The sequence below is a fragment of the Montipora capricornis genome, chromosome 2 (genome assembly GCF_036669925.1).
Source record: "Montipora capricornis isolate CH-2021 chromosome 2, ASM3666992v2, whole genome shotgun sequence".
Lineage (NCBI taxonomy): Eukaryota > Metazoa > Cnidaria > Anthozoa > Scleractinia > Acroporidae > Montipora > Montipora capricornis.
The window spans coordinates 8,582,003-8,597,882 of NC_090884.1; the positions used below are offsets into that span (position 1 = coordinate 8,582,003).

At 41.6% G+C, this 15,880-nt stretch overlaps 2 protein-coding genes across 2 annotated transcripts in view; one reads left to right on the plus strand and one right to left on the minus strand.

Moving 5' to 3' along the window:
• Positions 1 to 15,880, plus strand: part of LOC138038707 (uncharacterized) — a 41,267-nt gene that overhangs the window by 12,678 nt on the left and 12,709 nt on the right. Inside the window, 2 exon segments of the mRNA XM_068884726.1 lie at positions 247 to 5,648; positions 7,275 to 7,880. Of these exon segments, the coding sequence (XP_068740827.1) occupies positions 247 to 5,648; positions 7,275 to 7,880 (6,008 nt within the window).
• On the minus strand, positions 9,396 to 10,567 carry LOC138037745 (adenosine receptor A3-like). Its single transcript, XM_068883650.1, has one exon. The coding sequence runs from the start codon at positions 10,326 to 10,328 to the stop codon at positions 9,396 to 9,398; it is 933 nt and encodes a 310-aa protein (XP_068739751.1). The 5' UTR covers positions 10,329 to 10,567.

Here is a 15,880-nt window from a genome sequence, read left to right on the forward strand (position 1 = left end):
GACTCAATTGTTTCCGTTGTATTTTTTCTGCCCACTGTCTCCTGAACCAATCACGAGAACCCTTTTAATTGCTCCACGCTGAACCTAGCTTCTTAACGAAAACGCGAATAAGGCGCTCTCATTTATGAAAGAAAATTCTAGAAAGACATTTGAGAATTCTCGTTTCTTCCTCTCGAAGCTCCCCGTGGACCAATAGCCAGAGTTGGACGCAATTTCAGAATCCTTACATACTGTTTAATATGACAGGGCTAGCTCTTCAGGATAACAACAATTACAAAGTTTCTATACAAGTGGTTGACATGAGGAACAACACTTCTCAGCTTGGTTGTAGTGGCGCGATCATCATTGATACGTCAAAGCCACAAAGCGGGTGGATCCACGATGGGGCTGGAGCTGACCTAAGTTACCAAGCCTCCAAGTTGTTGCAAGTAAACTGGGGAGGTGTACAAACAAGACACGGTGTAAGGAGGTATATGTGGAAGGTACTTGTCACTCCCTTCCAAACCAATCGCAGCAACGAGCTTATGTCTTTCACAAACGTCAATCTCAGCACTAGCGCGGCCGCGACGTTCAACAGCATCTCAGACGGTTCAAAGGTGCAATTCGTTGTAAGAGCGTTTACAAAAGCGGGACTGCATTCGGACCTCACCAGCGACGGGGTCATCATTGATACCTCGGCCCCTGTGGCAGGGAAAGCATACGATGGAAATCAAACTGGAGTGGACATGAAATACGCAAAGTGGACGACTACGTTTAGTGCAAATTGGGACCGATTCTCCGATCCTCATTCTCCCATTGCACGCTATGATTGGGCGGTACAACGTCAAGGGGCCGGGCTTATTACAACATTCAAAGCCACAGCTCTCAACCGATTCCCTACAGCAACAAACCTTAATCTAGTGTCTGGACAACGCTACTGCGTAGTCGTCAGAGGCTATAACGAGGCTGGACTTTATACTCAAATTACATCGAACTGCTTGTTAATAGACCAAGATCCACCACAGGCAGGCAGCATAAACGATGGACACTTTAGTGATGTAGATTATCAGTCAGAGGACACCATTATAGCGATAAACTGGAATGGGTTCACGGATGGCAGCACAGGAAGTGGGATCATGGAGTACAGATATAAGGTTACTGACAACAGCGGAAGCATTATCGTTTCCTGGACGTCCGCTGGGAATGCGACCAACGTAACACATGATGGGTTGGCGTTGAAAAACAACACTAAGTATTTTGCGACTCTGAGAGCCATTGATATGGTTGGTCTTAGCACTGACGTCACATCGGATGGTGTTACCGTGGATACGACTCACCCAGTATTTACTGGTGAAGTTGTAGTGACAGGAGTTGAAGATATCATAAATGGAACTCCGTGTGTGTATATACCAAGTGTATCCTCAATTACTGTGCAATGGGCTGGATTCTCAGATGCTCACAGCGGACTTCAGCGATACGAGTGGGCCATCATACCTTCAGAAAAGCCACTGTCAACCTCCGACTTTGCAGTTGTTCCAGGACCCAATCTTCCCACATCGGCAACATTCCAAAACCTTTCATTAACACAAGGCAAAGGTTATTACGTCATCATAAGAGCCATCAACGGTGCCAAATTGTATAAAGACGCGTATTCCGTGTTGGTAATACCTGACGCCACCCCTCCATCCTCTGGAAAAGTCTTCGACGGTCCAACGAAGCAGGTAGACATCGACTACCAGGCTGATCTGAGACATGTCTACGGATCATGGTCAATATTTCCCGAGCCAAACACTGCTGTCAAACAATACTACTTTGCTATTGGAAGCTGCCTCTCTGGAAACTATCATGTCACTGGAAACAAGTTTGTGAAATTAGTTCCTCCAACTGCTACCTCATTTACCCTGAAAAACATTACTTTGGTGAACGGTCAGCGTTATTGCATTAAAATCAAGGCTGAAAACAAAGCTGGCTTGTTCAGTTCCCAAATATCGTCGGATGGTTTCGTTGCTGACGTGACTCCTCCAAGCACGCAGACAGCTGAAGTGCGAGACGGTATCACGGGTTCGGATATTGATTATCAAGATAACATCACAGCAATTTCGGCACAATGGGAAGGTTTCAAAGATCCAGAGTCTGGAATTCACCACTTCGAATATGGAATAAGCAGAAGTCGAGGGGAAGTTATGGATGTTGTTCCTTTTAGTAGCGTGGGGCTAAACACATCTGTTACGGTAAAAGGCCTTTCGCTGTCTGATGACGTATATTACGTGACGGTTTGTGCCGTAAACAATGCCCATCTACGGAAGTGCTTGAGCTCCGACGGAGTGCTCATTGACTTCAGTCCCCCGAGCCATGGTATAGTGTATGACGGGATCATTGAACCGGATCTGAGATACCAATCCTCTCTTTCATCGATGGCCGCTAACTGGGAAGGAGTCTGGGATCTGGAGAGTGGTATTGAGAAGTTCGAATGGAGCATAGGTATCAGTGTGAATGACAAGACCAGTGTTCAAGGTTTTACTGATGTTGGTCTATCAACTCATGTGAAAAGTAACGCTGTTCTCAATTTGTCAAGTGGAACTAAGTACTACGTGCACCTTAAGGTGACAAACCAGGCAGGATCTGTCAGAGAACTTGTTTCGGATGGTGTCATAGCGGATGGAACACCGCCTATACCAAACAAACTCTACCCAGGCTTTGGTTCACAAGATGGATGGCGATACAATGACAAAGATGTGGCTTTTTACTCCGCTTCAGCGTCCGCTATTTCGGTTTATTGGAACAAATTTTCTGAACCAGAAAGTGAGGTCTGGTACTACAAGTGGTCCATTGGCACAAGCAGATGTGGTACCCAAATCCAACCACTCGTTAACATCGGCCGGCGGAACTACGCCAACACAACAATGTCAGAACTAGTATTTATACCAGGAGTAAAGTATTACGTCACTGTGATATCACGAAACAGAGCTGGACTTTTGTCACAATCATGCTCTGATGCTCTCGTTTTTGACAGCACTCCACCACATCCAGGAATAGTCTATGTGGGGCAATCAACAAAAAGAAAAATTGGAGAAAAATATTTTATAACTGATGTTGACCGCGTAATTTCCTGGAGGGAATTTATAGACCGTGAGAGCGGTATCAGCACATGCAGCATCTTGGTCGTAGATCAGGCTGTTCAGGTTCTTTTCGTCGAGTCTAAAAACTTGTCCTCGGGAAATATTTCGTTGCCTCGAAGTGTTCCCCTTCTTCAAGGTCAAAGCTACAATGTTAGTGTCGAGTGCTTTAACAACGCTGGACTGGCGTCCTCATCGTGTTCTGTCTTCGAGGTAGATAACACGCCACCTGTCCCCAGTGGTCCTATCATAGTGGGTGTCTCACGCGATAACACCTCACAGTATCAATCAGACACAACTTCTATGGTAGCCACCTGGCCGCCGTTCATCGAACTGGAGAGCGGGCTGCTGAACTACCAATTCGCTATCGGGACTCAACAACATCAGCACGATGTTGTGAGCTTTGAAGACGTACATCTTGCGACACAGGTGATGAAGAGCGGCCTTAGTCTTTTGCACGGTAATACATATTACATCACAGTCGTCGCGACGAACCTTGTTGGTTTAAGGTCAAATTTATCATCGCTTGGACTTGTAATAGACACCACGCCACCACAAGCTGCCAATGATTCCGTTCGTGATGGGGCCACTGGTCGAGACATTGACTATTTTTCGCCGACCATGGATCTTGCAGCACACTGGGAGGACATCACTGACCCAGAAAGCGGAATCCTGGAAAGCCAATACTGTCTCGGAACCAAACCTCGCGGCTACCAAATACGACCAACCACGAGAATTGGAGCTAATAAATCGTTTAGCTGTCCAGAATGTAAGGTTAACCCAGGAGAGCGAGTATTTGTGACAGTGCAAGCCACAAACGGAGCTGGTCTTTCGGTTACGCGCTGCTCGAATGGAATTTTGATGGATGTTAGTCCTCCACGCATGGGTGATGTCATTGATGGGAACCACGTGACTGGAGTGGATTACAACATTGTGCTTGAGAACTGGAATATTTCCATGTCCTGGTTTGGCGCAGAGGATGTTGAAAGTGGCGTTCAATCATGCACATGGAAAATAGAAAGCAGCGATGGAAGCAAACTGCTTCAAATTGATGCCAGCAACAATTCAGCATACGGACAAAGAAAAGTGTTTTCTCTCTTGCAAACTTACAAGGAGAAAGGGTTTCTCAGGAACTTGACGTATCATAATGTGTTAACGTGTTGGAACAAAGCATCACTGAGGAGTACGGCTCGATCCAATGGCTTTCGAGTGGAGTCCGTCTGGCCAATTCCCACGAACATTCGCGATGGCACTATAGAGGGTGCTGATTTCAACTACACAACTAACACGAGAGTGGTCAGTGCCAATTGGGACCCTTTCTTGGACGATAACAGTGAACCAGTGATTGATTACCAGTGGGCAATAGGTACAGAACGTTTCAAAGACGATACCTTAGGTTTCACAAGTGTTGGGTTGAGAACAAGTGTTGAAAAAGACCTTGCACCCAACGCACCTGGTCTAGACATTCTGGTTGCCGGTCAGACGTATTACTCCAGTTTAAAAGCACTCACGGCTAGTGGCTTAAACAGTATGGCAAGCTCCAATGGATTTATAGTTGACCCCAGTCCTCCGATTACAACAGAGATCGTAACAAGTCACGTGGTTACAGATCAAACAACACGAAGCATCGAAATTCGTTTTTCTTGGGACGGTGTGAAGGACTATGAAAGTGACATAAGGAGCAGCGAATACTGCTTAGCAACCACGTCCCAAACCTGCGTGAGTGGTTCCACAGCAGCAGAAGCCTTAACCTCTGGTACCATAGGGCCCTTTGTTCCTCATTTGGGTGAAGCGTATTATGTTACAGTATTTGTTCAAAATGGAGCTGGTCTGACCTCCGTGATGTCCTCGAAGAAGTTGATGTTTGATATTATTCTTCCTTCCCTTGGAACGGTAATCGATGGAGTTGAGCATGACATTGACTTTACAGATTCCATGGATTCCTTAGAAATTTCGTGGAAGGGTTTCAAAGATCAGGAGTCTGGAATCTCCAGTTGCTCGTGGTCACTCATTGAACAGACTGCATCGGATAACAGTTCAGCTTTTGGAAATGACACTGTTGTGTATACACAGTCGGTGGGAATTAGTGGTAATCTGTCTCGCCGGAATCTCAGTCTTGTACCTGGCGCTAGGTACATAAGCAGGATTACATGTTTAAATGGTGATGGCCTCAGTAGCACATCCTCATCTGATGGCATTATTGTTGACGTAACACCCCCCAGTCCCAGTCTCGTCCACGATGGTTCTTCTCTTCAGTATGATATTCGATACCAGTCATCAACAAGTGTGGTAGAGGCAACCTGGGAACCGTTCAGTGATGCAGAAAGTGGTGTCGTCAAATACCGCTGGGGTATAGGAACATCACCAGACCTTACGGACTTGATGAATCTTACAGATGTTGGCATAGCAGCCACAGCAAGGAAGGACAATCTTACACTAACTCACGGAAAACGATATTACGTTACAGTAGAGGCTACGAATGGCGCCGGGATGACGTCACATGGGTGGTCTGACGGGTTCCTTGTTGACGTTTCTCGTCCTGAGTTGACCGAGGTAAAAAATAGTTTTAGTGTCATGTTTCTTTTAATTGCTCAGGGCTGGTTTTCACTAGCGACTCGAGAAGAAGCGCAGCAACAAACGCAAACTCGGTAGCGTCTTGATCATTAGTAAGATAAGACAAAACTTAACGACGAGTTAATGCTTTCCGCGCATGTTGCAGGTGCGTACGTTTGTTCTTACCGAAATAAGCCCTAAAATTTAGGGCTCGAAATTGTGACCAATACAGTCGCATTTGCGACTAAATTTTTCCCTTTGCCTAAAATATCTGGAGAAGTCGCAAATTTGCGACTTGTTGTCACCTTCGCTCTTTCGAAACAAAAGGGTTTAGCAGTTGCCACTTTGCTGTAAACCAGCCATTTTTCGCACTCATTTCACGACAACGAACCTGTTCCAATAAAGTAATTAAAATGCTTTATTGGAACATGTTTGTTGTCGTGAAACGAGCGCGAAAAATGGCTGGTTTACACAAATAGAAATGCAACCTCCTTTACACCTTCGTTCGCGGCAGGCATCAATCAATAAATCGATGCTCAATCACAGAATCAAAAATTCAAACCCACCCAAATTGATAGCATACAAATGCAAATCAATACTAAAAAAAGCAAGACTGATTTACAAAGTGGGAGAATTATAAAAAGGACACGTTAAGAATACGAAAATTTTGAAAAAACACATTTAAGTCTACAAAGTTTGCAAGAATAAAAAGGTAACAGAATGGACAATATAACTGTAGCTTAAAGTGGTACTATAATCAAAAAATCATTTCCTTTTTTTCTTCAGATTTTGAAAGCGTGTTCGCTTAAAACCTAGCTGGCAAAATTTTGTGCTTTGAGTTTTATCCAAAGGCTGGTTGTTTTGAGTGTAAGTTTTGGATTTCACGGTCCGCCATTATTCACATTCAAAACTGGCCGCATGGACCTCAGAGGGTTGGAGCTAGAGAAAATGACGTCATTTACTCACTACATGTAGCTTAAAATTTCAGCGTGTAAACGCAATTTATTATATATGCAAAACACCGGTTTAAAAGTCTGAAAGCCTGAAACTCCCGTGCTGCATATTAATTTGGCCGCGTACACACGCATTGCATTCTTAAACCAGTGAGTCATTTTCTTCTCGACCCAGCTCTCTCAAGATTTTAAACCAATAAATAAAAAAATTCCAGGTAAAATAAACAGGTGTCTTTTTAAAATCAGAACTTAAAAATTGGGTCAGTTAGTGTTTAGTTAACATAGTTTTGAAATCCAAAGGAAAAAATGATTTTTTTTTGGTCGTAGCACCACTTTAAGACCTTGTAACAAAAAACAGATAAAACAGTATGCTTGGCTCTCCGTTTGGAATTTTGGTAAGCAAGAAAAATTTCAATTTTGCACAGAATTTAAAAGATATATAGTGTAGCTATGTAGTCGGGTACTGTTGCTTTTTCTTTCCCAACCAAGATATACCTTAAGATTACAGTGTAAAGTAATTCCTAGCTAGGTACCTGCTCACACCTTTACTTGAGAATTCTATGGGAGACTAACACCTCCTAGCTTCTGTTCTTTTTGTTTTTACCATTCTTATATAATGTAAACTAACTGACTCGTCTGATAATCTGCCTCATCGTGTTTTTCATCTTTTCAGCTTTCACGGGGAAAGAGAATATGGCTTGAGCATAGAGACAACCTACAAGCATCGTGGAAATCAAGTGATCCCGAAAGTGGGGTCACTAAAACTGAATTCTGTGTTGGGACAGTAGCCATTGGCTGTCAGATTAAATCCATGACCGAACTTCCTTGGAATTCTACTCACGTGACTTGTGATGACTGCCAATTACGTCATTTAGGGACATATTACGTGACTGTACGCGTTACAAATGGAGCTGGCTTGTTTACGCTATCAACTACTGAGGAAATAAAAGTGGACTTAACGGCACCATTGCTTGGTGATGTAATCCCCGTTAATGATGTCACGCAATGCTTCTCCACCTGTTTGTTTATTGCCAACGTGACATATTTCGCAGACGAAGAATCAGGTGTAAAGTCCTGCAGTTATGCGATTCGAAATAGCACCCATTTCATAACAAACTACACAAACAATGGATTATACAAAACCATCCAAGCGGAAGGCTTACAGCTAGTCGCTGGTAACAAGTACTACGTAACTTTAAGATGCGAAAACAATGCTGGACTCATCGCAGAGAAGATGTCCATTCGACCAGTTCTTGTAGATGACACGCCTCCCACAAAGGTAACAAAGTCCTGCGTTTTTAATTACGCTTAGGGTCTTTAACAAAGAGGGTATTTAACAATAATTCTACAAGGGCGCGCTGGATATGAAGTCATTAATAACCAACGAGGCGCTTAGCGCCGAGTTGGTTATAATCATTTTTTAGTATAAATACACGGGTGATTATACAAAATCGCGCGCTCTCATTGGCTCGGTTTATCAGTCGATAATCACCTCGACGGGCAAAATGACTGCCAGTAGTCGTTTTGCCACTGTAAGTGAAGATGATTTCGCGTTGAAATGTTTTTTTTTTTCTCTTTTTTGAAATAATCACCTGTGTATTCATACTAAAACAATTATTCGCCTCAGGCTCAGTGATTATTGGTGAATATTCACCGATAATCACTTCGCCTTCGGCGAATAATTGTTAAATATCCAGCAAGTCCTAGTAGAATAATTGTTTTGTTAAAAACTCTAGGATCAACAACTCTTCCACTGAAGCATCGATTTCTGAATCGGTCAATTCCGTTCCAAAAAGGCTTTTGTCGGCCATTTTTCAGCTCGCTTTTTGCTGACGCGTTCCTTGACCATATTAGGTACAGCAGGTATACGAGCTGACAGTCTGTGTCCAGCGAGCTAATGAAAATGCTGGAAATCTGATATCCGTAGTTCAGTTTTTAATACAAGGAAATGTTACGTTTTTGCAAACGTTGGCCGTGTAACGTAGCACTTATATTTCAACAGTCGTAACGATTAGAGAGTAATGTGCAGTGCTAGTGCTACACGGCCAACGTTTCCCGTCTGACCTTGTAGCTCAGTCGGTAGAGCAGCGATGATCTAATTCGAAGGTCGTTGGTTCAATTCCCACCCTGGTCAGAGTTTTCTTCTGTCCTTGTGTGGGCCCATTTCCATTAGTAGGGCTAACGCTCATATGGTTCATATGGGTAGAAAAATAGCACTTCACATTACTCTGTAATAGTTGAGTCAGTTTTTAATGAATGCGCATATTCAGGCAAGCCTAAATACGCGCATTGAGAATAAAATTTGAAACAACCATACGTATTTTAGGTATCTAACTATTTATTTAGAAGAGAGACTTAGACCAATAAAGTTGAAAAAACAAAACAAAAACAAAACAAGACCGACTCTTACCCTTACGTATTCACAGAGCCATATTGCCAAGGTATATATTGTTAGCAAGGAACAGCTATTACCGATCTGCTGACCACGCTCGTTGCCCAACCTGTTTTTCTTTTCACTGCTGGAGGTTTTAACTTTCCCGCTAAATCGTGTGTTCACAAATTGCAACTCGGGGCTTTCATTATTCGATAAGTTGAAATTATTTTCTTATAAGTTTTCCTGAGTATCAGGTAGCCTTTTCTCGTATAATTAGCGGTTCTTAAGTCCTAAATATGCATGTGGCCTGAAATAAAAACTGTTTGTCAATGTGCTGTCAAACCTTGTGTTCAGCATAAATCGTGCACCTCTTAAATTCTTGAGAGAGTCTATTGGAGAAAAGACTTGATGGGAACTTGCTTACTCATGAGAAGAATGCAAGCAGAAAGTTCTTTTGAAAGTCGTCTTGAGAGCATTTCTGAACTCAAGTAAACGAAAGCAATACATCAGTGGATTAATAGATGAATTGGAGAGCATTAATGTCGTGGTGTATTCGTACACAATAACCACTTCTTTTTTTGGCGAAGATGACATGTTAACTATTGCAGTGGAGACAAAGAACGGAAGGTAACAGAACAGGTAGGTGAAAAAGACGCACAAAGTGTTAATGGCCGATCTCTGTAGCCTCCTTAGGCGAACGTTTTCGAAGTCATATATCTGCGTTGGTATTTGACTCTGGATTTGAGATTTGTGGCGTCTCACAACAAAGTACAATTTGGTATAAACAGCAAATGTCACTACGAGGGAAATTCCGACAAAAGCGGCTGCGACGTTCGAGTAAATAAGAAAGCCTTCAAGCCACACAAGAGTTATTAAACCATTCACTGACCAAAGAACTACCTGTGTAATCTTCGTTTTTCTTTCTGTCACGAATTCGTGGTAACGCAGATTCAACGTAATCGCAAGATACCTGTCTGTACCAATGACTGTGATGTATAAAACGGAAACACCGGCAAAGAATGACGTGGCTATGCTATAAACCGAGTTTATGATACAATGTGGTGTAGTGTTATTGTAGAGACTGTACATCACAGAAACGTACAAAGGATGAACCACAAGTCCTACTCCGAGGTCAGTCAAGGCCAGCCCAAATAACAAATAATTTGATGTTGTGCGTAAAGATGGAACGTGTAGGAAACTGAGCAGAATGGAAAGGTTTCCCAAACTTGCTGTTAACATGAGAAATACATTTGCAGCGATATTGACCAACAGGACATGTTTTTCTCCGATCAAGAACAAAACAGGTACCGTGATGAAGCATTCGTTACTGGTTTCGTTGGACGATCCCCTCATTTATGTTGACCCTGGCAAATTTTAATTTCAACTTTGGGTCCACACAGTGAGTAAGCACTTTCACAGAGCTAACGCAATTCAATTCTGGCCAAATCGACCAGTTTATGTAAATTCAATTAGTACATTCAAACAGCTGCCTTGTTCGTATAAATCTTTAAAAAACTCGATATGGCGTTTTTCTGGCTGGCGTCTTTCAAAATTGTTGATTGAGTTACAGGTACCCCAAGCTAACAATGTAATTTGAGTATCTCGATCAGTTAAAATTATAAGCGTTTGTGTGTGAATTTGCAAAAGTAGTTAGGAGTCGAAATACAGAACATGAATCGAACAAAAATCCCTTACCTTGTCTTCTCGATACCTTATCAATGTTTTTGTGGCGTACTTTGACCACTGATTTCAGCGCTATTCCAGTGGGTTGTAGGTTCGCTGTTTTCTCTTTCTATGGGAATGATATATATGAGAGAGAAACGGTAGAAAAACTCCCTAGAATCTCGCTGAAAAAGGCCAGAAATGCTAAGAATATGCCATAAATAAGACAAGGAGGCAAGGTGAGAAATTCTGATGTATTTTTATTTTTATTTTAATGCCTTAAATAACGATCGCTAAATTCCCGATGCAAACCCTAATAAAATTTATGTAACTCAACGATACTCCGTGATCTTGGGGTACCTATGATTGAATGAAGTTTTGCGAGTCCGTGTTTGCTGTTTTTCTTGGTTTTCTCTGAGGACTTAAAGAACAGAAATTGTCAAACTCTGACTCAGGTTGATTGCCGCTTGTAACATGGAATGAGCTATTCTTTTCTGTTCCCGCGTGAGATTCGAGTGAACCATATTGTGCTGTCTTGCTGTCGCCGGAAGGGATTCTCTTTATGTTTAATTAACAAATGTCAAGGAAACACGTCATATTAAGTTAATCACCTGGACGGACAAAATGGCTGCCAGTAGTTGTTTTGCCACTGTAAGTGAAGATGATTTCGTGTTGAAATGTTTTATATTTCTCTTTTTTGAAATAATCCCCTGTGTATTTATAGTAAAACAATTATTCGCCTCAGGCTCGGTGATCATCGGTGAATATTTAACAATTATTCCATGAGCGCGCGTTGGATATGAGATGGTAAATAGTCAACGAGGCGCGTATCTCTAAGCTTCGAAAGTGATAAAAACTTTCCACAAAAACGTTTTTCTTTTGCTTTATACCGAAAGAAATTTCGCTTTCTGGCGTAAACGTTTTTAGTTTAGCAACGTTAAGCGTAATCATTTACCATATAAGGTCAAACTAAGGTATATGAGCTGATAACCGAGATTAAGTGAACCAATCAGAGCACGAGAATTGCATTATCCGAGGTTGAGAATTTAATAATTACCGATAATCACTGAGCCTGAGGCGAATAATTGTTAAGGAAAACATTTAGGCACCTGTCGTAATCATTGCTGTTTTAAACGGTTAAACTTTTGCTAAATATTCGCATTACGAGGTAAAGGTTGTTTTTAGTTGAATGTAAATGCTGCAATAATCGAACGCTTTTCAACTTATGACTGATTACCACTCAACGTGCTGCGATTGCCCCAAAGGTTTTTATTCAATTGACAGCACCTGCCTTTCCTTGTGAACTAATGCGCTATCAACTCGAAACTTCAACATCCTCCCTCCACCCCCCGCCCCCACCCCCGGACAAATTCCCGCTCCCTCGGGCCAAAATGGTGTTCAAATGCTCTACCCTATCTTCGGATTTGTTTGTCATACCCTACTATCCTACTTAAGAACAATGGTTGTCGGCTCATGTCGTCTTAATAAAGCTTGTGTATAAACATGCTAACACATCTTTCCTGACCCTTAAAACGATGATATTGTTTTTACCAGACTTGAGCTACTACAAAAACACCACTTTAACATTGAAACTATTAATAAAAGTGACTTGAGATTTGAATTAATTAAGTCGGACAACGTCAATAAGCAAGTATAAGCTGCTAACTCCGAAACACGGCAAAGGTTGTCTAACGAGGGAACTGTATACTTATCAACAGCAGGGCCTAGAGCGTTAACGACTGCATGTGTTACTGTCGGTTGATTTCCTCTAACAGAAACCTACACATTTCAGAGCTTTAACAATGAAATGGGGGGTGTGAAAACATACCATTTTCTATCCACTTTATAGTATGACAAAGACGAATTACGCAGCCAAAATTCCTTTGAAGACAACTTTTGAAGACCTTTTTTGTAAGCCAAGCGCTCACAAATGCTATATCTCTTCCTTCAAACTCTTCCATCTCGTCCAAACACGTGTTTTATAGCTGTTAGCGACTTCGTGGAGCAATTGAAACCGGTCCAACTACTACACAGTGATGATAATGTGGTGAAACTTTCATGCATATTATTTCGTTCTTGGCACTGGTTAAGCTCGAAGTATATTTTACATTTAAAGCCATCTACCTTTTTGTACCAATGCCAATGTTGGTAGTGGATGTGCAGTCGTTACAGGGAGCAAAACCGATCTTGGGACACGCATGAAACCTTGCTATATGCATAGTCTGATTTCCTCTTCTTATTTGAAACTCAAACAAGACGCCTCCAAAGGCGTATCCGTGGAATGCGCAAACAGTTAACACAAATTGCCACTTACAGTGAACTTCAAGTACAGGTAAACTTCGGAAAATGGCAAGAGATTACCAGAAAGATACATCTGTAATATAACTTGAAGTTGTCTGTTGTAAAAAGTCATTATTAATGTTACTAAATTTGCAAATGCAAACAAGGAAGCCCTATTAGCGGGTTCTCGGGATACGGGATCTTTCATTTCTTTATTTTTTGGAATAAGACTTTATTTAAATCCTACAGTTTTACTTCCTTCCTTAACTCCGTTCATCCAAAAATTACAAGATCAGCCTTAAATCATCCGAAAAACTTATTACAGATCACAGTTCAACAACTTATCATCCTGGGCCAGTTGTTCAAAAGCCGATTAATGCTAATCTCAGGTTAAAAATGAACAAACGAATTTTATTCTCTACTCCCAAATGCTGTTCAAGGCTGATATTCCGTGAAAGGCAATAAGCAAAGGAAACTTTCACCAAAAAGTTGAAAACATGAAACAAAAGTTTACGCTAATCCTGGATTAAGGTAATCGGCTTTCGAACAACCGGGCCATGTATTCGAATTCCGGTCCCGTAATCCTGGTTTAGTTTCTCGCAAACTGTTTAAATCGGGCGTGGCGAAGGCAAGAAGACAACATGTGTACTCCATTTCTCAGAATGCTCAAAAATGTAAAATTCCGTAATTGCGCGGGTTATAGTCCAGTCCAAAGTTCTAGTTTTACAATTCCATAATCTTGATTTCAGTATTAGAGTAACTTGGTATCAAACGTTTCACAATAACTTGAAATCTCGTCAAGAAAAAAGCTTAAATCCAGTAGTCCAGTGTGGGTTGAAATCGCCAAAAACTCTTTCTATTAATCGATTCAAAACTTAACAAAAGCTACGAGTAGTAAATAGTTGTCACAAACTACAAAAGTTCGTCATGATTGTACACTCGAGCTGAAGAAAAAATTATCAAACACGAAAACAAAAAACCTTGGTGATCGCTTCTCGAGAAAACACTGTCTAGTTACTGCACTACCACACGTACGCAATGCGCTCCTACTTTAAAAAAGATCCCGTATCTCCTCAGTCCCTTCCCCCCCTCCAGCCAAAAATCCCATATCCCCACAATTTTTTTACCTAAGTTTTCCCATGTCCTGGTCGCTTTTCGGCCTTTTGGCTAAGATTAGTTTCTCGGCCAATGGCTACGGTCAAGTACCCATGTACTATGTACGGTACTTTTGTCAGTGCCGTAAAGGGCAAGCACAGAACAGTTTCGGCTGTTTAAGACACACAACCGAAACTGTTCTGGCACAGAGGGTAGGGAAATGCCCGTGGTTTACCAGGGAGGATGTTGAAGATTCGGTCTGATCGACACACATAACTGACAACTACGCTGCGCTTGTTTCTTCAATAGATTGAAGTTGTCCTTTCGTAATATGTGGTACACGATATTGTTTTGGTATCATAAATCATTACAGTGTCATGGTAGATACCCCCTGAGAAGATATGTGGTTCAGTAAAGTACTTAACCCAGAACGATGGAAGAAAATAAAAGCAAATCGAGAAACATTTAGCTTCAAGGCTGACAAGTTGATCATTTACAACTTCTTTTTCATCACAACCTTCAGCGTGTACTCTAAGCTTCTGACAGCTTTCCAAGACAATTTGCATTGAAGTTAACCACTTTCCGGCGGGGTTAGTAACTGGATGAGAGACGTCAAAAGATGCAACTTGCTGTCAGGAACATACGACCAGAAATTCTATTTTGTGCCACGAATATAATACAAGTTACCATCAGCGAAAAACATTTCGGGAGATTTTTGTACGTTCAATCTGAGTTCAATTTTTCTATCGTACTTTTGGTCGTACAAGTAAAATCACAAAATCGAAAGTGACATCGATTTTAGCGGCCGCCTGTGATCAAGTTACCTTGCGTGTTTAATACTGACAACTCACGAAACAAAGGATGCATCTGTGACAAAATGACGGCAAGACACCGGGTTTTTGTTAGTTTACTTTTTTTCTTTCAAGTTTTAATAAAGTTCGACAAGATACATGTGCGAATTTAACACAAAGATCTCAATCGTTGATGTTAGCCCAGGTGTCAGCTGAAGTTAAGCTCCTCCGAATGACGTTAGTACTTGGATGGGGGACCGCTGCGAAGTCCCCGTGACGGACATAGCTACATCGTTTTTTAAAAGTTGATTTCATTTTTTATTTTGTTTGGCCATTGAAAGCTATTTTCTTATTTTCTTTCTACGTCAAAATGACTGAACAAACCGGTTCCCAAGAAATATTGGAGTATTCGTGCTATGCAAAATACTGCTAATGAAGTATTCGTTCTGTGCAAAATACCGTAATGTTCACAGCGGAACACACAAGTATAAGTACGAAGCAAGATCTAGTATTAACGTAGAAAATTCTTCTTACCTTTAAAGCTTGTCTCTCTCAAAGAAAAAACATCTGTCCACTTTATCGAATATTTTAATACTGTGTCAATCATGGCCGGCGGAAAGATTCCACAATAAAAAATTGCTTTCCTCCTTGCAACAGAACGGTGTCGCGGTGGCCGAGTGGTCAAACGCGCGCACATGATCGCGAAGCGCAGGGAAAGTATATGGTTCCTAAATGGGGCAGGGAAATTCGGATATACTGAAGGGTATAAAGGTAGATTCACCCTATCGGAACTTAATTCAATATCCGTGGGGTATGCACATTTGTGACTACCAACAAAAAAAATAAAATTTGACACCAGCCCGGTTTAAAGGATGGAGGATAGTTTACAAAAACATGCACTACGCGTAAATGCCTTAAGGCACTTTTTCTTTCAGTCGGTAGAGCAGCGATGATCTAACTCGAAGGTCGTTGGTTCAATTCCCACCATCGTCAGAGTTTTCTTCTGTCCTTGTGTGGGTCCATTTCCATTAGTAGGGCTAACCTTCATATGGTTCATATGGGTAGAAAAATAGCACT